Raw genomic sequence first — 23,809 nt, 5'->3', positions numbered from 1 at the left:
GCTTTACATAAAATGCACAAGTTGAATTCTAGTTCTGTCAGGTTTGCCAGAGATATCCTCACAGGCATCATGTTATACACTACATCTTCAAAACATTCTTTCACTGGCAGACCATACCCCAGGGATCTACCCTTATGGAAGTTATAGAGCAATACAAATTAACCCATTTATCTTTGTCTCACTTATCAGGCTACAGTTTATCCTGACTCAATCCTGAAATTATTTACTGGTTCTCTGAACTGGTACATTTCTGATTAAAAATAAGTATGTGTGTAAGTACAGAAAGAAAATTCCTGGGATCCTCACCATATAATGGGAGCAGTCCTATTTATAGATGTAAACTGTCTAGCAGTGTGTTCCTGAACAAAGAATATCAAGAGATACTCACACAGAGTGAAGGCACAGAAGGAGAGTGCCATACACAGAATATTGTTTTTAATTGTAGAGAAAAGCAAGAGGAAAGCAGAAAAAACAATTCTCTGCTTTAAAAAATCATGAAAACGGTGGCAGATGTGAAAGGCATAGGGGGCTCTGATTTGCATTTTATTTAACTTAGCACAGAAGCAGATACACTGTACTGATGACACAGGATCTCATGATTAAGACTCAGAATTGGCAGGTCAGGAAACCTGCCAAAGCTTTTCAAAAGTTCTTGGCTATGGCTCAGTTGACGGGACCCTTTACAGACCACGAGGTCTATTGCTGTTTAAATAACAGGTACAGGCAACGTAATGAACCTCAGTTCCCTCACCTGTGAAACTGTAACTGTATCATAATTCGCTTGGATATTATGAAACTAAGCATGCTAATTTAGTGCTATAGGTCATCAAATACAAAATGGAATGCAAACTATTGTCTTGATTTCATCAGTTTCTGCAGCGTGAATACATTCACCAACCCATCTAAGGAAAGCTTCTAGACAAAGGAAAATACTTAAAACTGCATCTCTGCTGAGACATTAAAGAAAATGATTGAAAGTTATGAGCTACTTCTACTGTGGTATGACATCCCTAAAATGGCTTGGGCTGAGGGAGCCTATACATCACAACCCAAAGAAAAATAAGGCTGGAAAAAAGCAGAGAAAACAAACTATCACCACAACCTGGGTACCATTTATCAAAATAACCCTGCTTAGCCAATCCCCAAATAACTGTGTGGCACAGCTTGAAGCAAGGGAAGATTTGTTTATGCTCCTGAGAGTTTTAATCTCCCTGCCCTATATAAGCAGAGACAAAGCACTTCATTCCTCTCTATATCACACTGTCCCTATCCCTGCCCTTGCAAGCCATCAGAGTAGCAGCAAACAGGATTTGTGCACAGAGAGAATGAAGAAAGGAGTTGTTTTGTTATCAGTTGTGCTGATTCAGCACAACGTTGGTGGTGCGTTACAACTCTAAGCAGAGTTAGCACCCACAGAGGGGATCAGCATGTTTATATGAAAATGCAGCAAAGACAACAATTCAGCATGGATGGCAGACCCAGGAGGAAGACTCTGGTAGCCTAAAGAAGGAGCCTTAGGCTAAATATACCTGTTTCCCACAATATCTAACTGCTGAAGTACCTCAATGGCCAGCTTTGGCCATTGGTGGCCAAATGAGGTGGTCCACCTTGAAAACCTCAGCTGATTCAGAACACATGCCAGGGTTACCTTGTGAGGTAGGTATAGGTCCTCATGTTCTGTGTTTGCCCTGGAGGCTTCCTCCTATGCCTCCTGACTTGCAGGGTGGCAGGATTAAGTGTGGACATTCAGGACACTTCCTGATCAGTTCCTAGAAGTGCCATGTCATCTGCTGGGATCTTTAGGCACCCCGACATCAAGCTCAGCTCAGGCTGGGCACTGGGGTTTAGGCTTCTTCAACACTACCCAGCTCAGATAAATGTAATTGCTGAAAACAGAAAGTTGGTAGCTCAGGCTTCGCTCTTGGAGACTTCCACAGTTGGAATGTCATGTTATGTCACAACAAGGAGACGCCTAGTATTGTGTTTGGTTGCCTGTAGGAACAATGGATACGGGGAGAAAGAAAAAGGTACTCTGCAGGATGCCCCTCATATTGAAGTTTTACATCTTCTGGTAATAGCAAAGGTAAATGGAGTGAACTGTACAGATCTCACATGACACTAACATCTTCCTAACATGCATGTAGGTGGTCCTCATGGTCTAGAATGGAGGTCTGATTTCTCCAAAGAGTTAGTACATCTGTTAGCTTACTTTACAGCACTCCCCATTCATCTGCCTTGAAAACAGATGAGAATCTCCTTAGCACAGCCACAGCAAGTACTGCTGTTATGTCTGCCTTTCCTCCCTTTCTTGTACCTTGTCCCTGGTGCCACCTGGCTGTCAACTCTTTACTCAGAGTTGGGTGCTTTCACTAGTGATGTGCACACACAGGATCCATTTCACTCTCACACCCACCACCATAAAAGTAAAGACAGGGTGACACCTGTAGCTCCTGAAGCACTTTTTAAGCCTTACAATTGACAAAGCCGTATTCAGAAATGCAAAAATTACCAGGTTACCACCTCTCTGAGCTTGTGCTGTGGAAATCATACACCTACCCAACAACATCTTTTAAAAACAAGGTATGCACAGCTCATAGCTGCCGAGACTGATGCAAAATTGTGTCACGAGAACACAAAACTGCTCCTCACAGCACTGCTCCCCTGTCTCCTAAACATTTCTCCGGAGCCAAGATTCTCCAATGCTATCCAGTCAATAATTGCAGCTGTTCATAACTACACAATAGGCTGGCATTTGCAAGTCTGAAAAAAAATATTAATGTGGGAATGCCACAAGCTCTTCTTTTCTATTCAATTGATTTCTCTTCCTCTTATTAAATATTAAGTCTTTCTTTAACCATATAGGAAAAAATCTGTGTATCTAGCATAGTTCTTTTGCCTGAGTTCCAAAGCTGGTGAAATACCAATGTGAAGGCTTTAGCTGCTCTTTTTACTAGCTAGTGGGTTTTGAATACAATCCCCTGCCAAGCTTTCTGCTCCATGTGTCAGCTCCCTGCTACACACATGTGAAAACAGTATTAATTACCCCAGTTAGGGGCTCTCCTGCACTATGCAGGATACCCAATCAAGAACTGTGAGCTTGAGTCAGCAGCGGTGGGTTAACAGGTCTAAGTATACACAGGTCAGAGGAGCAATGACTTGCAGGAGAACCAATTACATAGGAATGGTAAGAGGAATAACGGAGGCTGGTAAAGGACAGGGCTGGTAAAATGAGTGAAAGAAAAATAAGAGAGGGAAAATGTAGGCTAAATGCAAGGTAGGTCCCATCGGCAACTCTCCTGGCATGAGACATCACATCAAAATGTTCCTACAACTTTTCTTCAAAGAATGTCTTAGTTCAGCCCAGTACACTCTTCAGAAAATATTTGGTGCTTTGGTGTCAAGGTCTTGAAGACACCTCTAGAGAGATACATTTTGCCCAATATCAGAGAAACTCTCCTTATCATCCAGCTGTCCTAAAGGGAAATTGAAGGCATAGTGTTGATGATTTGTGCAGTGGCTGCCTATCACAAACTAGACCAGGGAAAAGAGGTGAGGTACCAAATGCAAAGTGGTGGCAGTACCTTCACTGCTTCAGAGCTCCCAGCTGTTGAGCCTCATTGACTCTTGGTTATCCACATGCCCCAATATCCATCTGAAACCAGCACTGGCTAAAAGTCAATGTGACCTACCTTAATTCAATGTTAAATCCAGCTTGAACATGAATAGTCCATTCGCATTGTGCATTCAGCGGGTAACCCTCTAGCAAAATCTGACCTCTAGAAGCCCGAAGAACCTGCCCACACCCTGAGGAGCAAAAGAAGAAAAAAAATCTGTATAAGGGACCTTCAAGAGGCATTTGAAGAAAATACATATAGCAAAAACACTGGAATGAGAAGACAGAATGGCTTAGGAAGACACACACTTTCTTACAAGGCAGTATATGAAATAATGGGACAGCCACACTATGGCTATAAAGAGTTATGACTCAGAGTATTGTCTAGGTGAAGAGCACCCTTAGAAAAGTTTTAGTTGATTGCTGGTTTGCAACACAGCCCCATGAAACCATTTCTTACAGCTTTTGTCCCATGCTTCATTAAGCCCACCCACCCACCTGGCTGACACTCCACCTCAGAACAGTTTTGATGGATCTTACGTTGACCTGTGTAATCACTGAAGCTGAGGAAGATGGTAGGAAAGCACCAAAGGTACAGTAAACATTTGAATTAGCTCAAGTGAGTAAAACAATGAGAGGAGGAGCCGTTGCACCCAACATCATAGTTTCAAGTCCTTCACAAGGAGATTCTTGGAGGAAAAACAGCTGATGTATTCCTAGAGAAGACATCTGTTTGTCCTCAGGATTTACCACATCATCCTTCAATGTTAATGACACCATGCCAATGGAGACATATAACCATCACAGCTCCTCCACCAATGACTTAATGTAACACATATATAATACACAGTCCGCATCCCTTCTCTCAGGTTCATTCCTATCCTTCCTCTCCTCCTGTCCCACTCTGTCTGTGTCACTCTCAGCATTTCACCATACTATGAAATGTACTTCAGTGCCCAGTAACAGAATAAGATGAAATACTCTGGTCATTTGAGCGCAGTCTGAGAAAACCATCTGAAGATAATGACCTGAACAAACAGCAGATAAGGTCACACACTGAGGAAGCAATATCTTTTCATGACTATCCTGCAGCTGTCCCTAGGCAGCTGTCAAAGGATAGTTGTCCTAATTCCTCATCTTGGATGCTGAACATTTTTAGCTCAGAGAGTTCTCTCACCTTTGGTAACCTCTACCTTTCCCCCAGCTATAAAATATAGCTAATGGTATTTTCCTCTGTGCAAGAGGGAAAGTTGTTTAGTGATCTTTGTAGAACCTTCTGTGATCTGTAAATTCAAGTGCTAGCAAAATTATGCACCAAACAGAGATAATTTCTCAGTTTCTACTCTCCTGAGTATGTCTTTATGAATGGCTACATTCCCTGGTAAGCCTGGTTGCTTTGCTGGGGGATGAGGCTGTATCCGTAAACCAGAAATTGCAAATGAGTCTAACAGCATCGCCAAACCAGGGAACTCTGACAGGCTGCGCACCACAGGTAATGAGGATAAGTAAAAAGACAAATAACCCAAAAGACCTCCACAGCAATTCTCTTGCTTTTTTTTGCCTCTTTAGTCCAACAGGAAGCCCTGCTCCTTCCATCTGTTTCCAAAGAGGGACGTTAAACTTTTAACCACTAACACAGGATGAATGTTTCCTACTGAAATGGTGGGTTTTAATACGCACCTCAGGGCCCTTCCTTCCTCTGGGAAAAGAGGGTGACAGTGACCTGATTTGGTGAAGTACCAATTTGCGGTTCTCATTGATCTCAGTGTCTGGAAATCATTCCTGCTGCATCTGGTCTATGGGGAAACGTGAAAACTGCAGGTCAATTACTCCTCTTTCTTCTTAAGAATGTGTTGCTCAAATGAAATATTCTTTGTTCATTTACCCTCGGTTACCCTTAATTAAGCAGGACCCAAGGAAACAGAAATCCTGCTCAGAAGAGTTCCTCAAAAGTGTTTCATTCTCTGTGGCTCGCTTAGTTCCCTCTGTAAAAGGCAAGGATTAATGACTGTGCCCAGCAACCATATTAGGATTCAGTGAGTACAGCAGGATCCGCTGTGGTGCACATGATAATGCTCCTTCCCACAGTAAGAAACAGGACCTTGTGCTGCTGCTGGCTCCTGCCTCAATAACAACCTGAGACAAAGCTGCTAGAAATCTTTAGATGGTTTGACAGGGAGCTTGGACCACCTCAAAGAAAGTTACCCTTTCATCCTGAAGGGCTTTTGAGTTTCTGATGCATTTAACAAAGGAAAGCCAAAGAACTGGTGCAATGAGATACTTGTGTGCACAGCATACTAAATGCATGTTTCTGTTTGCAGTTGTACAGCCCAAACTCTCTGAACACTGGTGCCAAGGAATAAGGTTTGGCCAGCAAAGCACGTGGCTCAGAGGCTAAAAAGGAGCCATTCAATGACCGCCTCCAAAAGAAAGTTCTCAGATCTACTGCCCTTCGCCACATGAAGCACCTTTGCAATCACATCAGATCTGTAGTCTTGTATCTCTAGCCCTTCTAGAAGTTAGGCTAACTCCCCAGACCAAGAGTTCAATCATCTGTTGATCAAAAGGAGTCTTTTCTCTTCCCATTCCGAATCCGCAGGAGACCTGGAAAGCTATCAAAAATAATTTACATCCTAAACACAAATGCTGGCAATTTCTGCCTCATTTACAAAAAAATAATCCACTTTGGCAGAGTGTTGACATCCTTGTTCCGTTCCTGTTCCTGAAAAAAGGCGGCTTTCAGGACCACAGTAAGATTTCCTCTAAGGCTTGTTAGTAACAGAAAAGAAAACAATTCAGGAGACCTCTGAGTTGTAGCCCATGGAGTGGGATGGAGGGAGATGTCCTGAGGAGACCTCCAGTAAGAACTCATTATCTGCTGTTCAAGTGCTACAGCATCGATGTGGGGCTCCTTCAAAGGTCAAGAGGACTGAACAGAGGAGAATGAGAGTAAAAACGTTACTGGTATTCAGAAACAGGCTGATACGGGAAGGCAGCTATCACTTGTCACGCCTTGTTGATCCCTGTTGCTTGTTGGCCATGTGAAACACTCATGTTTGCAAAGTCTTCAAAACAAGTACTGTTGTTCATCGCAGGGACTGCATGAAGTAGGTGTTCTGAAGCAACGTGACAATCGGAGGTTGACAAACGCTGTTGGAGTGTAGGGTATAGAAGAATGGTTCCTGCAGGGTCATTTTTCTTCCAGTTTTAGATTCTGATGTGCCTTTTAGAGCACGATAGTCCAATCCAATAAACAGTCCCATTAGGAAATGTCCCCGTACCCAATTAACTCTATTCAGCGTGCTTTTTCCTCATAACATTCCTCTGGACTACCCTATACCATTTCTCTTTTTACCAAATGATCTGGTGTCTTTTGGCTGTTTTTCAGCCATGTGCATGTGTCCGGCTATGCCAGCAGACAGTACAAACTAGATGGCTGCGCGGGCTGTCCCACGATACTTCCTTGCCACAGCCCTCCAGGCACATCATTTTTGCTGGCAATTCCCAGAAACGGCTCCCAGGGCCCACCCTGCCCTCACAATTGCAGGCTCCCCTGGGGGTAACCAGGGCCTGCCCCACGGCTGCCCTCCCACACCACTGCAGTATTAAATAGGCATTAATCCTGCCCATAGGCTAAATCGCGGCTGCGTCCTGCATCCCTGGCCCTTATCCCGTTGTGCCTACCCGCGCGGCCATTTCCCCATCTGCCTGACAGGAGCGGGCCTGGGGGCGCGTCCTCCTCCGGAGCCCCCGTGCGCCACCTAGCGCCCGCCTGGCAGCGGTGCCGCGCGGCGCCTGCGGGCGGGCCGGGGCGCCTGAGGGAAATGGCGCGGCGGGAGGGCTGAGCGGCGGAGGCTGCGCGGCGGGAGGGGAGTCCGGACCGTGCCGTGCCGTGCCGTGCCCTGCCCAGGGTGTTTTGTTACGGCTGTCCGGTAGTGAAGGGATGGAGCTGGTGGGGTGCCTGCTCGCCCTCTTGGCCGGCCCAGGCGCACTTGGCCGCGGGAGCAGGAGGCCGAGGCCGGGGCCGGTGCTTCGCGGCAACGTGTGCCGCGCCCCGCGAGAGGGAGACAAAGGCCGGCACTCCCCGGGCGGCAGCGGCGGAGGGTTGGCCCGGAGCCCCGCCGGTTGCCCGGGGGCTGCTTGCCCACACGCCCGGCTCTCTCCGCCGCACCGGCCCATGCTCTGGGCAACCGCCCTAAAGCGTTCAGGTGTGGGCGGGGAGTGTGCAGTCTGCGGGTCGATTGCTTTCGGCGCGAGGGCAGGGTAGACGCGGGCCTCGCTGGGCAGGAGAAGGTAAAATGTGGGGAAGAAGCTTCAGCTGGGGACAGCTCTGCCCGGGGGAGTCCTCCTTTCTGGCCACTGCGGCAACACTGCTCCCCGCAGCTGCCGACCTGGTGTGGGGTGAAGCTTTGTGTGCGGCTTGTGCCAACGACCAGCTTGGTCAGTGCAGGTCCTGCGGGCCATCCGCGCACTTGCTCGCAGAGGGCACCGGCATTTGCAATATAGGATAAAGTAGACAGATTACATCCCCCAGTTACTGTGGTTGCGCTGCCTTGTGTTTCTGCGATTTATTGGCACTCTCCCACAGTTCCAGATGTGATCCTGCCTGCCAGGTGGCAAAGAGAGATGGCTGTCACTCTCCGAAATGAGTTGTGTTAGCACATCCACTGCTCCAGCAGCCAATGCGCGCTGTCGTTCGAAGGCTACTCGCTGGCCACCCTCCAGACCCAAAGCCACATAGCTGTGAGCCTGCAGGCCAGCACTCTGCATGGACATGCAGTCTCTGCATGCCTGAGCTAAGGCCAAAAGTGAGATAGCCACGAGAGACAGAGCAGGGGAACTCAGGAGTGTGCTGGGAACACAGCTATCCCCTGTGCTTCTCTTTAAGAGTGGAAGAGACAGTAGCACTATCTGCCCATCCTGCCATGCCTTTGAAGTACCAAAGAACCACACAAAAGAGACTACATCCTCGGTGTCACACTGCTTCCCTCAAAAGAGCAAGGAAGGAGAGTAGGAAAAACACATCTTTGCAAAAGTTCAGTATTGCAAAAATGTCAGAACAGACTCCAGCATGAAGGTGTATTTGCTTTAAAAAACGAGTTGGCAGAGCAGGCTGAAATAAACTGTAGGTAAGGGATCTATTTGGGCAGAGGAGGAAGCTAATTAGCTAAGGATGGGCTAATGATTCTTTCTTGGCCCTGCTCTTGTAAAAAGTGCCAGGGGAGCTCTAGCATCAACCCAGAGCAAACTGGACTTTAAAGTGCTATTAGAAATCACATCATAAACTGCAAGGGATTCAACTTACGGAAGTTTATCAATTTCTGAAGCACCAAGGTTGAGTTAATCCTGTTGCTGAAACGTTGATTCCTCATATTCTGCCATTTGAAGCAATGATTTTATTTTTTTTTGCTTTCAGCTCCTGAATGGTCATGGGCTTTGTTGGGAAATCAGGTTCAATCATTGCTTTAAAATCAGTGACTGAGAGGAGACAAGACTAAGGTGTGTAGAATAATGGACAGAACAGAGTAGAGAAAGCAGACTCTGCTTTCATCCCTTTCAGTGAAATGTGAACAAAGAGACAGCCAACAAAAATTGAAAGAGGGTTGATGAAAGGCTATACCTTCACCGGTGGGAAACTGGTAAAGGAAATATTAGTCTTAAACTGCATCCAATTAGCTTATGGAATTCATAATTGAAAGATAGCATTGGGACCAAAAGCTTAGCAAAATCCAAGAAGCAGGAGCTTTTGTATGCTGTTGGGAAAAAAACCTTCAGATACTGCTACCAGAGCCTGAAACACTCCTGGTCCATCACGGCACTGTTAGCAGTTGCAAGACACTGTTTTCCAGAGCTGCCTTGGAGTGCATTGGAGCTGTGCGAAGGAGGAAGAGAGCACTGGGACTTCCTCAGGGCTAGTTCTGCAGCCCAGGGGTTGAAGAAGGACAGAGCAGAAGCCCTTTGATATAGTGGTTGCTCTTGTAAATGTTTATGCTTTGGTGAAGGCCTCTGGGGAATCAGTTATGCTGAAATATGTCCAAGAAATGCTGAGAATAGAGATTTCCAGAGGCACAGTAGTTAAAGTTTTAAAATAAACCCAAACAAACCAGAAATTTAGTAGGGTCGTAACCTCCTGTGATTTGGGGCCCAGGTCAATCCTTAGCATATGAGCATTGGGAGAGAAGTTTTCCCCAGTGCAGATCTGCTTACTGCCTGGTCGTGTTAGCTCTCTCCTGCCTGTGCCCCTTGAAAGACTCACCGTACAGGACTAGCTGGAAAGGCACAGCATGGCTCTGGCTTTGTCCCACCGCTCGCTATCTGTGACATGCCTCCCTGCCCATGTAGGACACTTACTCATGCAGTCCCCTCCGTACCAGCCAGCTCTGCACTCTGCACAGTAGATCCCCTTGATGTAGAAGTTGTCAAGTGTCCCTCCCCAGGAGCCATTGCGACAGGACTTGCAGTTCTCAAAAATGGTGCAGCCTGAAAGGAGAGCCACTGCATTAGAGGAAAGCCAAAGTGGATTGTCCTGTGGGCAGAAGAGCAGCCTGTCTCTCTTTCCCACAAAAAATGCCAATGATGTTAGTGACTGCTGTGGTGCTGACAGCTTCCCCGCTGTGAACTGTACCCAACCTCCACCCCCAAACCCTAGGCAGTTCAGACTCTGAAATTTGGAGTCAAACTCCCAGCCTGACTCGCCCAAAGCTCTAAATCTCATTGCTCTGACTGTAAACGCCTCTCTCAGGAGTCTGAATGTGGATGCTGGTGCCACTCAGTCCTATCCTAAGTGATTCTGATGTCTTCTAACCTGGTCCTGTCTCCTGCTCTTGCCTTTCACTTTGCCCTTTCCTCCTTGCTAGTCGGAGTTCCGAGTCATCTCTCCTTTCTTGGCTTGGGGATGCAGATCATCCCAGAGCACCTACGAAACATTCCTTGTGTGAAGCCAGCTGCAACATCACCCTTTGGCAGCTCCCAAGCCTGTCCAAGACACCCTGTGGACAACACTGCTGGTAGAAAGTGGTTGGTTTTTTTCTGGCGATGATGCTAGCTGCTGCACGGGCACCTGGCCAAGTGTCTTGCTACTGTCAGCAGAATGACAGAGGGAGTTCGTGAGGAGATGTGGGGCAATCCCATGCCTCAGGGAGGTGTGCCTGCCCTCACTGCTCCCCTGCCCAGCAGCTACCATTATGTGCTGATGCCTTGGCCAAAGATCTGCTGTGAACACAGTGTGGCCCTAAGCATACCTGGGTGGATTAAGCAGGAGTCACACTCGTTCTCCTCGTTCCTGCAGCAGGGGATTGTGTAGCCCACTCTTTCTTTCTGTCCTGGGCAGATGCACTCAATTTGGTCGTATTCGCAGCACTCCCGACACATGATATTCCACTCGGCGCCTGGGCAGTTTTCATTGATCACTGTGTACTCTGCAAGCAGGGAACAGAGAGGGGGACACACGGAAATAATCCATTATCTGCCGAGGATTGACAGGATCTATTATTCAGCAATTGTCAGATCATGTGTGGCATGAGGCTGGCCAAGGTCTTTGGCCCAGGAAATCCTAAACTACATGGTAACATGTGGCCAAAACGTTAGCTTGGTTTGGGTGTCTAAAGGACACCCAGGCAGCTTTGCAGTGCCAGCCAGAGGAGGCAAACAGAAAAGAGGGAAGGAATATGTTCACGTCAGTCTTTTGACTGCAAGGCCTTCCCACTTCTGTGGTGAGAAAAATAGTTTAAAAAAACTACAGAGGATGACGTCACATGAGAATCTCTTACTCAGATTGCAGTATTGATTTACAGCCTTATATGCAGTATAGATTATTTAAACTATAACAGCATATTTTAGTTGTATTTCTGTTTGTGAATTTGCTAGTCTTGAAGTCTAGAGCGTCCACGAGGAAAAGCCACTTTTGAGGCTGGGTTTTAGCTGGTTTAACTCCCTATTTTCACTCAGAAGCACGCAGTGTTACACTCGGCTTCACTGCCAAAGGAAACAAGATTTTTCATTATTTTAAAAGTTTGGGTTTTCTGGCATTTCTCATATGGTAGCATTATTAATATCTTTTTATTATTTAGCATAACATCATATGATCATATTTAAGCTATGCTGGAAGTGCCCTTTTAGGAAATGACCTCAGATTGTGACTCCAGACTGCCACAGTAAGTGCAGATCCCATCTTTCTCCAACAGCATCCTGACTAAATTCTACAAAATGAAATCTAATGAGTGCACAGTGCTGTCAGTGTGTCTCCTAATCAGCTGACAGACCTGATGGGTGCTTTTATGGAGTTTGATGATAAAAAGAGAGAGTGCAGACTAGAAAGATGAGACATGAAGGAAACATAATGAGATGTCTCTTTCTTCTTCCCTTTCTCCTCCCCTGTTTTCTTTTTTTCTTTCATTGTGGTTAGGTAACATCCTTTTTCCTTTTGTTTTAAACTCTGAGTAACAGGGCTGCCTTGTCATTGCAACAAGCCATACATCTCTAAGGTGCAGCATTCCTGTCCGTGACTGTACCTGGCTCCCTTCTCACACTGCTGCTTTTTGTTTCATTGCGCCTCATAACCTAATTACTGTGTCTGCTGGAGCTCCCTACCATTGAACCTTGCCCCACTGTCTCACTTGATTCTTCATGACCTCATGAAGCCTGGTTCCTGGAAGCTTATCTTTTCTCCTAATGATATTTACTGACTACATATAGAAGTGACCACCAAACTGTTTCTTATTGTTTTTCCTTTTGGCTGGGAAATGAAATTCAGCCCTTCATGCTCCTCAGAACTGAGCCTTTCCCTTGTGCCTGGTGTACTGACTGGGGAGAGTCCACTGCCACTCTGAGTTTGGAAACCAGGAGGCGGTTTGTGCTAATCCTTACTATTCCCCTGTTCCCCCTCCTTGCCTCCATAATCATTCCAAAAAGAAAAAGAAAACCACCTCTGTCATTCAGTAAGGTTCTGTAATTTTTTATTCCAATAATAAATTCTTGCATAAAAATAGCCTTAGTGTTTAGCAATTATATAGCCTTTTGCCTGTAGACCTACAAAGTCCTTTTTCCAGATGGGAAACTGAAGCAACAAGGGAGGTGAAGTGACTTTGCTCAAGGTCCCAGAGAAAAACAACAGCAGAGCCAGGAATCAAACTCATGCCTTCTAATTCCCAGAACAGCAGTCAATCAACTTGGCCAAGTTGGGACTTCTTAACCTATGGCTATTATTCTTTTTTAATGAAGCCATTTATCTATGAACTGTATCTGATTCAGATTCCAGAGCAAATTGATTACACGTGTCTAATTATCTTATTAGAACTGACACTCAGTTTGACACATCTCACCATACATGACTGAAAATAGCTCTTTCTGTGATGTATGGGGGTGGAGGTCTCACTTCTTGTTGAAGGAGGATTCCTCAAAGTCCAAGTAATGAATAACTGCTCAACACTCAGGAGCTTTTGCAAAGCTTCCTTCAAATTCTCATGTTTCCCAACTCAAGCTAGAAATCTAATTTCTCTCAAGATTGCTAAAGCTTATTAATAAAATAGCTATATCCATTTGGGTTGTATGTATAAATTCCCCAAGAGAAATTGCTATCTGTAAAATGATCCAAATGTTCACAGGCAAAGTTGCACTGGGGTGACTAACGCATGTCTCCATCCTTGCAGGAATTCAAAACCTGGCAAGGTAAGGCTGCTAACAACACAACTCTGAGAAACGGGCTGGACCAGATCACCTCCAGAGGTCCCTTTCAACCTAAATTTCTCTATGCTTCCATAAAATACTACACGTGTGTTTGTCTGTGTGTAGAGGGAATGTGTGTCTGCTTATAGATATTTATTTTTACATGTATAGCTTGTGTACACAATGGGGCCAAAAAACAGATACCACACTTATTCTTGGTGAATCAAATGGGTGTATTTGTAGCGTAAGTTGACTTTAAGGTAATATTTAATGTTAAGATGGGAGCAGCAGATCTTGGCCCTTAAAGAATGTAAAAATACATTTGCTGCTTCCTAGAAATGCTGTTTGCTCACTTCTTGCCCTTGTCTGAACCAAGACAATGAAAATAAACTGTCTTTTGGTTTTCTGACAATGTAATTACCTTTCAGGTTCTCAGGTGCTGCAGTTTGGGCAACACATATAGCCTCGACAAGGAAATTTGTGGATTTGAGATTTTTTTTAAGTGTTCCTCTCTGGGATTTTCTTCACAGAAACCATTAAATCTATTATTCTGAAGTTTTGTAAAAGCTATTTTTTGTAAAAGCTTTTTGTAAAAGCTATTCTTTAAAGAAATTTGTGTGAAGACTTTATGCACCTCTAATAATGACAGGATCCCTTTTGTTTTGCATAAGTATCTTTCCCTCAGAAGTTTAAAAGGCTGATGCACAGAGATGCTAGCATGTGTAATGAATGTTTGTTTGTGTTACCGAGCTTAGCCTGAACTCCAGGGAGGGAGAGACATAACCCTGCTCCCCCTTGTGCGTTTGGGGAATGGTAACTGCTGGCAGCTCCCCACACCCACACTTGGCCATTATTACCCCAACAGAAGAGAAGGAGGCAGAGAAGAGCAGGGAGAGATTTATTGACTGAATAAAATACTGTAAGCCAGGCCTTGGCCAGCTGTGGCAGAGATAATTGCGGGGTGCTTTGTGGGCTGGACTTTGATAATCCTCCAAAGCAGGCAGCCTGGCTTGTAGACAGTGGCTGCATCTCCCAGCATCAAACATAGTCCAGAAAGTGGCTTTACTTTATTTTGGGAGAAGCAGGAAGAAGCTGCTTGACAACCCATGCAAAATATTTAGCTGAAAAGAACAAACAAGTCTCTAGACAGGCAAATAAACCGGTAATTAATTTAGGGGATTTTAATCATGGAAGAAAAGCTCATTAAATCTAGGCATAAAAAGCACACATGGAAGCAACTCAAGACCATGGAAACCAAGCAAGAAATGTCTGTGTTGGGTACAGACACAAACCTCTGGGGAGGTGCTAGAGGGAACACCATCTTGGCTCAGGAGCCTGGCAGAGCACACCACAACATTTCACCCAATGCCTTCAGTCCACCCTGAGGGACAAGTGAGGTGGGAGACGAAGACTGAGGCATACATGGGTGGCTGGTAATTCTCATGCATTTCCAGGTTCAGATGGCAACACATTCATACTTTTTGCCAACATCTGCACCTAGCGAGACTGCCTACTCCCTGTAGCACATTTCAGATCCTCAAGTCTCTCAGTGATGGATTTTGTAAGACAGCAGTAGGAAGGGATGTTTCCAATCAACGTCCTCCCTGTTTGCAGCATCACTCCGAGGGTTGAGTTACAGTGATGGCAATTCACCAAAGCGATGCTGCCATCTCCCCTGCTCCCCAGTGGTGAGCTAGGGCTTTGGAGGAGCCAAAGGCTCCTCACTTTGGGGAGCCCTCCTCACTAACAGGTGGGCCCTGAGCTTCCTCTGTTAAGACCTGTGCATGGGTGGTAAGTCGCAGCAAGGAGAAGATAACAGCAGGACCACGTGGGACCCCTCCACACAGACGGCTGATCCTGCTCTGGTCTCCACTGAGCGTGCACTGGGAGCTGAGGTGCTGAAAAGCAGACGTGAAGAACATCTACAGAGAAGCTGGCACCGAATGAAACGCACAGCCAATTTGCTGAGTAGTTTAATGCTTACTGACTTCCCCTGTCAGTAACAGGACTTCAGTTTCTCCACAGATCCTCAAAACTGCAAAGGCAAAGCGTTTGCTCTTGGTTTTGACTTGAATCAGTGTTTTTGCATTTTTAAAAGTGATGCTTGTCTGCCTGCCTCTGTACCACGAACATGCAGAAGCCAGTGAAGGGAAGGAGTGCAAGTAAGTTATTCCTGGTGCTGCAATAGCTTCAAGGGTAAATAGTTTTAATCTGATGGACTATCAAGCTTCTACTGTCATTCACTTTACAAAGTTGCAGCAAATCTAGCTCTGATTTGACTTGCCAGGCTCACCCACATCCCTCAATTTCTCTGGCCCAGAATTCCCTTTTAACTTCTTATTTTTGCTTCACCTTTTCAAAATGTGCTGACTTTCTTGGCCAAGGTGTGCTTGGTCAGCCTGGTGTGCAGCAGAGGGACTTGAACAGTTAGCAATGTGATCATCATCTCCCCGACACAAGTGTGTCTGTTTTTACTATCACCCTCATTGTCTGGGCACACATATGACTCAGCCATCTCCATCCTCACTAAACCTCAAATACTTTCCTATTCCAAACTGTAGGACTTCAGAAAATGAGGTGATAAAAACCACACAAGAAATTCTTCTGTTAGTACTTGGGAAGGTTCATGACGGAAGTTTGACAGGAACGCTGTTTGAAATTGAGTGGAAATGCAACCTTCCAAAAGGCTAGTTTTTACTGCACCATTCTGAAAAGACAGAAGTCTCCTTGTAAGATAAGTGAAGGCTCCACTAGCACTCACCCTGAAGACTGGAAATGTGTTACTTGTTCTTATGCCACTGAGTTTAAAAAGCATGCCCAAGTAATAAAAAATAGCTGCAAGGATAAACCATCTTAAAGCACTAGTTCTATTCGCTACAAGGTTTGCTGGAAAGGATAGTGATGAATCCTGTGGCATATACAATGAGCCCAGTCAAGGGAAAAGCAGAGACCTATCAGGGATGGAAAAACAGACTGATCATCATAACAAGCTATGCCTTAGAGCTCAGGAACAAAGGAAAAACTGCCAAAAGCCAAGCTGAGTTTGACCTTCCAAAGGAAATTAAAATAATAGCAAAAGGTTCATCAGCCATATAAAGAAAAAAGAAATAAGGGAAGAGGAAGAGAGACCTTTCATGTAGATGAAATGTAAGACAGTGGTGGAGAATGTAGTGAGTTATTAGCTTTCATTTTCAGGGAGGTTGTTTATGGGGAACCTGTGAGCAAGGGTTTGAGGGCGTGGAAACAAATAAAGTGTGATCTGTATATTAGTGAGCTTCTAACCAACTGCAGTTTGTACCTTGGGATATTCAAGTAAACCAGCTTCAATTTTGGTTTATCTTACTAGGTCAGGCTTAAAGCTTTGGTGATTCGGGAACAAATTCACAAGCACATTGCTGCCTCAGGGGTGGGTTAGGCAGCTCATCATGGTAAAACTTCAGCTTCAGCACACTTTGCCATGGTGAATTTGTCAGTCATAGATACCTTGCTAGAAAGAAAGGGGATTTCTGTTCCAAAGGTCTGAGAGCTGGGAAAATTATAAGGCTAATAACTAAGGTAAATTGAAGCAAGCCTGATTACACCAATTAACACTTCTTTGGAAGAATGACTGTTTTAGGCTGCAAGTCACTTTAAGCCGATATAGGCCCATGCTGCTGCTGAGATGGGACACCTTCCTCCTTTCTCTCCCTGGCTTCCCATACCCACTTCTATCTTTGTGCTGCCATTAGTTGCTATGTGGAGGGATCAGAGGACTGATGCAGCAGAAAAACAGTTTGCCATCTCCATCTGTCCTTGGGGGCGGAAAAAATTTACAACCTACATGTGCTCTACAGCCCTCCAAAAGTAAGAGCACCTTAGGACCCTGAGGGATGTATATATTTATCATAACTCCTGAAAGATGAAAGAAAGTGCTTTATAAGGACATCCGTATCTTGGTCTAAACTGATGTAACTTGCCATCCTACAAGTCCATTCTGTTATCCTGCAAAAATGAGTTCTCCTTCCCTGCCTCAATTTATCCATCAGCACATTGGTAAGACATTACTTAGGCTCAAAGAAGCATTATTTCAAATTGCTTTGAAAAGTGCTGTACGAATTAACAGTGCATTGTAAATAAAAGCAGATATGAACAGATATGTCTCTAAAATTAGAATTGATAGAGTATGGCTTTTTCAAAGTGATTATTCAACCAGTTCATATTCCTCTGATGAGAATATGCCCCTTTTTAATTGATTGTATTTTAATTTTTAAGCATGATGCTCAATAACAATTACTGCCTTCTGCAGAAGAAACGAGCACTTGATTTTGAAGGAGCAAATATCTTAAGGCTCTTGTTAGGGCGTGTTGGGCCATGTAATAATTTTGAAATGAAGCTTTCTCATTTAAAGAAAAAATAGCTCCAACAGAGGTGAAATCTAGTAATAGCTAACATTTTCTTTAGGTCTGTCTCCTGTTTATTACTGTTTTATCCTGCTCCTTTCTTACTCAGCTCTACTGTCATTGCATGGATATGAAAGCTGGGCCCCAGCCCATAGGTATCATGTGTGTGGACGTTAACATTAACAACAAGAACTCTGAGCACACAGGAGATCTAGAATTTGTCAGCTGGAAATGAGAAACATATTGGGTGAAACTGACTCTCTATTGTGATGAATAGTAAGACTCTTCTTTGATTTCACTAAGGCCCGGAGAAATAGACTTTGGAAGGGAAGGTTTGTTCCCTTTAAGATGCTTTTACTGGGGCTCTTGGAAAACGGTGTACCCCAAACCATTAACAATGAAGGAAACTGCAGGTTTCTTAACCTCTTTTTGCCTCAGATAACCTATTGTGCAAATCGTGCCTTTTTTCCTAATAGATGTGTTAATAGGATGGAAGGGATAATGCTGTCTCTAAAAACACTTGCTTCTCTTTAGAAATCATGTACCTATTATTCTTTTTAGCAGCTGGGATAATTAAAGGAGGAGCTAAAATACATCCCCGTTTTAGTTTTACTCAGTGTGTTTTCTTTATGGGTTGCAGACCTTTGCTGCATAATTAGACTGCTTCTCCTAGAGAGTCCATTAGCATCCTTTCCTGGCCATTAGTGTATGCTTTCACACAGCAGTAAGAGATGGGGGGGGGGGGGAAGAGGGGAAGAAAAGGAATTCTATTTTAAAAAATCAAAACCAGTGGATGAACACGGGGGGAAATCTACTATACTAAGGTGAATGTGTCCACTTAATAAATGTGCATTAACTCAACTGTCCTTTTTAAGTGCCAAGTGCAGGATTGTGTTGAAAGCAGACTAAGCTACTACAGAAAAATATTCTGTTTAAGAAGTGCATTGAAAACCTGTCTAGTGTAAGTACAACCGTGTTCTGCTGGATAAGGCCACTCTTGTCTTAAGCTCTACCTTTTTAACAATTCAGATCATTTTTCACAGAGAAAAAAATCTTAATGCACATTCTCCTTTGATTCAGGAATTCCGGTCTGCCTAATGTTTTCAAATAGGAGGGTCTTTATTCCAGGTTTACTGTTGTCATGTAGTGTTTAGTAGATATAAATTCAGAAATAAATAGTCCTGATGTTGTTCCTGATAGGCCATAGGTTTGCTTCATTGTGCTTTTACAGTAGTGCCTTTTTTACATTTGTAAGCTTCTATTCTTAGCTATGCTATGACAATCAAATCATAAACTCACAACACTTCTCCTGCAAGGAGAGAAAAATTATTAGTTCAATAAAAAAATTATTTCTGAGGTCTCCATCAGGTCCTTAACAGGATTTCCCATGTGACTTCCAAAGCTTGTATCTCTCTCCACGCTGCCTCATTTTGCTGTGTCCATGTTAAAAATCAAGTATCTTGGTGTAAGTAAAAGGAAAGCCAAATAAAAATTGTGCTTCCTCTTTGTGAGGTCTAGACTTTGCCCATCTAAACTGTATGACGGTGGGTTAATGCAACACCAGCATTAACACAAATAGCTCTAGGATTTTCTGTTTCCAGTCTTAACTGAAAACAGGATTGTCAATTTGGTCGTTCTAAGACTGTTAAAGCCTCAGTAATCCCACTGCCCCTCAGCCAACATTGCCTCAGTTGTGATGCCCAACCGGTTGCGTCATTCCCGCCATTTTCCACTTTCAATAAACCTGCGTGCCCTGCAGCCCCTCCTCTTGGCTGCTCTACCCACTGCTGCAGAGAGTACTGACAGGTAGCTCTAGGGTAGGATGCTCGCTCCTATTGGAAACTTCCCATTCCCTTTCTCCCTACATTTCAGCAGCCCTTGTTCCCTGATGGTAAGCTGTAACATGCAAAATAGAGGCATACTCCAAACCTCCGGAATCAAAAACTCCACTCCTTTCCCCATTGCCTTGTACCAAGATGCCCTTATATCCCCTCCTTTCCCTTTAGGCACAGGCTGGTTGAGCCACAGGCCCAGAGAGCTGCATCGTGTGTTCATGCTTTCACCACATTTCAGACCCAGTTCCAGTTTAAACCCCGTTCTCCTCTGCATGCATCTTCCCCTTGCCTTCAAAACACCACACAGCTTCCTTTTACTCTCTCTTTTTGTCATAGTTGGATTTAAATTACAGGCCATCTGTGCCACTAGCCAAGATGTTTTTAGCATCTAAAGCAACCTGAAGAAGTCTGCCCTAAACATCCCCCTCCTTCGGTTTCTTCTCTATAATTTTGAGCTGGCATTTGTGATCTTATTATCAGCACTGTGGCCTTGTGTTTTTATCCGAGAAGGGCTGTGACAGGATAAGGGCAAGGCTAAAACTCAGAGATTGTCACATTACCCTTCAGGCCTTGATTTCTTTCTGGGATAGAGGAGTTTATTCCGGCTGGAAAAATTATACTAGTGTGATCAGGAAGTGATTTTGTTTTCTCTGTGCTGCAAGACAAGGAACAGGAACAGGTAATGAATGTAGCACTTTTGAGTTAGTGACAACATCAATGATGTTAGAGAGCCCAGCCATTGCTAATAGGGTCTGGGGGGCAAAGCCGGACTTCTGCAATAGGGGAGAATATTTGGGCATCTGTGGAGAAGCAGCAGCAACGGTATTGAAATTCATGACCACATAACATGAAAATGTGCTTGTGTTATAAACATGGAGGAGTGGTGCTGGACCCATCTTGAGTGCTTGCTTGCTGTAATGGTGTGAGACCTGGGAACATATTGGCGGTTTATTTGCAGTTCATGTTGCCCAGATAGAACTAGTCCACACAGACAGGAGCAAAACCCCTGAGCCTCCATCTCAAATGTTACTCCTCGCAGCTCCTCCGGGGTGTGTAGTCCAGCCCTAACCAAGGACTGCAGATACCCTTAGGCTGCCAGCCCTCTGTCCCTGCTGATAGCTTGCCACCCTGCCCTGTGGCCTCCCTCCCTGTATGCCCCTGCACTCTGGTCCTGCAGGAAGGAGAGGTGCATCCATGACCCCAAGGGAGCTCATGCTGCCAGCAGCACCTGCACGGCGCTGCAGTGGTGAGGGCTCCCTCTGAGGTGATGGAAAGCCAAATCCTGGGCACCAGCAGGCTTGCAGGGACTCCTGGGAGTGCCCTTGAGGTGACCTTGGGGTCGAGAGTGAGGAACTTCAGCTTTTGTCCAAAATAAAAAGCAAGTCTCTTTCCCATTGTCCATGCTAGGAACATAAACATGTGAACTGAAGTAACCCATTTGCTAAGATTGAATGCATCTGGATGCGTCTGAGTGCATCTGGCCTTCACTTCTCTAGACAGAGGCTGGAGGGGGAGGGGAAGAGAGGTTGGGAAGGGTTTAGATAGGCAGAAACACACATATATTTTTAAGGAAATATGAGTCACTTGCACTTCAAGTTTATTCCAAAATCAATTCCCAGACCTCCCCAACTCCTGCCCCCAACTCTTGAGGCAGGCCCTGTGCAACTGGGTGTGATAAATATGGATAAAAATTGGATACATCTGTGGGGAGGAGGCAAAATGTTATTTTCCAACCTGCCCTGACATGCTAAGGCCACAGCACTTTTGAATTGCTACCCTGACTCTGAATGCCCCTCCCACCACTGCTGGAGGGGAGCTCCTAGTCCCCTCCTCATGCTGCCAGCTGTGTGCTGGGCAAGTGCCTGTGCCACCCCTCCACCAGCAGCAGGCCAAGGGAGGCACGAGGAGGAAGGAGAGGGATTGAAGGGGACAGCTTTTTTCCATGTGTCCCCCAGGCCCTTCTTGCACTGTTCCTGGCACATGAGGAACTGATATTGGAGGGGACCAGCATCCTCCCTCCCAAGCTCGCAGACCCACAGCCCTCAGGTCCTATTGCCCATCATCGTCCCTCCTCCTGCCTCCCCTCATCACTGCTTCCGAGTGGGCTCCTAGCAGTCCAGTGCCTGCCTGCTCTGCGGGCCAGCTTCTTGTCATGAAAGAGATGTGCTGCCCCCACAGCAAGAGAGATTTGTTTCCCACCTAGCTACAGCTGACAGCCCATGCCTAGGGCTGCTTTGCCACCAGCAGCGCTATTTCTGTGCTGCTAAGGCAGGTGTCATGGAGCCACCTTGCCTGGCCAGTGTGCAAGGTGGCACATGGCTGTGGACAAGCCACCATGGGCACAAGTCAGTTCAGGTGGGACAAAAGTGTGGAGAAACTGTCTGTGCTCGTGCCCCAGGGGGAGACTTTGTCAGGAGTTTAGTCCCCCAGTACAGTTGCAGGTGCTGGTGGCCAGCCTGATGGGCAGATGTCCCTGGTCACCACCTGTCACCTGCACGCTAGGCCCTGAGGGGCTGGCAGGGAAGGACACTGCAGAGGCAGGCAGACCCTCTGCTGTGGCCCCTGGAGAGGCAGACTCTGAAGTGCCGTCCTTGACACTGATTATTTATAGCCATTGCAATCAGAGGGCCTGCATACCTGACGGCTCCCCTGGTAAGAGGTGCCTACCTTGCGAGGAGAGCCACAATCTGTGGCAGCTTGAAGTGTAAGTGATTTGAGGGCACCTCACCTCCCAGTCCTTAGGGCTGCAACTCCCAAGAAAGCAGCCTGCGATGCTGACAGCGAGCTACTGCAAGCAGCTTCAGCCACCTCCAGGTGTAAACAGACCGCATTCGTGGCCATAACAACAGCAAATTTGCATTCAACAGTAAATGCTTTTTGCTTAACCTTATCAAGAAGTAAGCATACATGCTGGTTCAGCAGAAACTAGAGCAAGGCTTGAGTATAAAAAAGATCCTTCTGCTTTAACAAGGCTTCCCCTTCGAAAGGATAATATTGGCAGAACTAAAGCTCAGATTGGAAACAATGTGTGGCTTTTGTTTTCTTTTTTTCCTTCACTTTTTTCCTTCCTTGCCTTCATTTTTGGTGTTGGGGCTGGAGAGGAAAGTCTGTCTTGCCAAACTAAACAAATTGCGCTTTACAATTCAGAGACTTAAATGCCTCTTTTTATCATCATTTCCTTAGCACTGAGTGTTGAGAGAAAAAAAAAGCAGTAGTAAATGAAGTGATTGCATACCATTTTCTTGATGGCCATTGGCAAACAAATTCAGCCAGTTGTTTCTCTTTAAGGCTATTAAGTTTTCCTGGAATTCATCCCTGGGCAAACCTCCCCCACACACACTCCATGCCGGCAAGAAAAAAATAAATAAAACAGAGCCCCTTCTTTCTATTATTACCATCCCTGCAGATCTCTCTGCTTCCCTGGCAGCACATGAGATCAAAACCCTGTGACCACACTGAAGGAAAGAGACTCATTCGTCCGTGCCGGTAACGCACACGCTCACTTACTGTACCTCTTGGCAAGCAGGAGATGAGCAGGAACTGGAGGAGAGTGAGTCCTACATGTGTCCAGGGGGCTCGCTCCATACTGCCCAGGCCGGTGCAGCGATGTGACTGCTTGGGAAGGGAGAGCAGGCAAACAGCTTTTACTGGGACCTCACCAGCTCCAGGCTGCAAGGGATCTCGGATTTCAGACCTCAGCTCGCTCTCATCCTCACCAGAGGGGAACTACCTTCAAGAGACTTCTCAGGCGTCCAGAAGCACGACGTCACCCCAAACCTCTCCAACTGCTGCCTTAACCCTTTCTGGACTCTGGCAGCCGATCTGTCTGCTGATGGGTTTATTGGCTCAGTGCTCAGCTCTGAGATAGCGATTTTCATCTCAGAAAGAAAGGTATCGTAGAGGAGGAAGAAACAGAAATGCGAATATCTATTTGTATGAGTCATCCCGGTTGCTGTGGGTGAGCTGAAGTTACGGACGTCTCCAGAAGGAGGCACTTTCTACATGCTCCCTTTGGGCTTGCAGGGGTTGATGCATCCCGGAGGTGCTTCCCCTGACGGTGGGGCTGGGCATGAGGTGGGTGTAGAGAGGGATTCTTGGCCCACGCTCCTGTGACCGGGCAGGCAGCCTGGCCGAGTGACCTGTTCCACTTCACAATGTGCTTAAAATAGACGTGCATTTCTATGGTGGGGCAGATGAATGAAGGAGGCTTACTAAAAGTTTGCTCCGCAGTGGATGAAAACCACAAAACACAAAAGGAATCACTTGGCATACACGCACTTGAGCTAGTCAAAACATTCTTACGGAGTCCATTTCTGCCA

The 23,809-nt window shown here is 45.6% G+C and overlaps 1 protein-coding gene across 3 annotated transcripts in view; it reads right to left on the bottom strand.

Moving 5' to 3' along the window:
* Window positions 1-23,421, bottom strand: part of PAMR1 (peptidase domain containing associated with muscle regeneration 1) — a 58,340-nt gene extending 34,919 nt beyond the window's left edge. The window contains exons 1-4 of one of the 3 annotated variants that reach the window (XM_054199609.1): window positions 23,003-23,421; window positions 10,855-11,031; window positions 9,965-10,093; window positions 3,690-3,804 (exon numbers count right to left, since the gene is read on the bottom strand). In XM_054199609.1, the coding sequence (XP_054055584.1) occupies window positions 3,690-3,804; window positions 9,965-10,093; window positions 10,855-11,031; window positions 23,003-23,075 (494 nt within the window). In that variant the 5' untranslated portion in view covers window positions 23,076-23,421. The remainder of the gene's footprint in view (window positions 1-3,689; window positions 3,805-9,964; window positions 10,094-10,854; window positions 11,032-23,002) is intronic. The other 2 variants (XM_054199611.1, XM_054199612.1) reach the window with 2 other exon arrangements.
* Between the last annotated feature and the right edge of the window lie 388 nt (window positions 23,422-23,809).

This window comes from Rissa tridactyla, chromosome 4 (assembly GCF_028500815.1).
Source record: "Rissa tridactyla isolate bRisTri1 chromosome 4, bRisTri1.patW.cur.20221130, whole genome shotgun sequence".
Classification (NCBI taxonomy): domain Eukaryota; kingdom Metazoa; phylum Chordata; class Aves; order Charadriiformes; family Laridae; genus Rissa; species Rissa tridactyla.
Note: the sequence above shows the minus strand (reverse complement) of the source record. Positions and strands in the feature narration are given on the sequence as shown.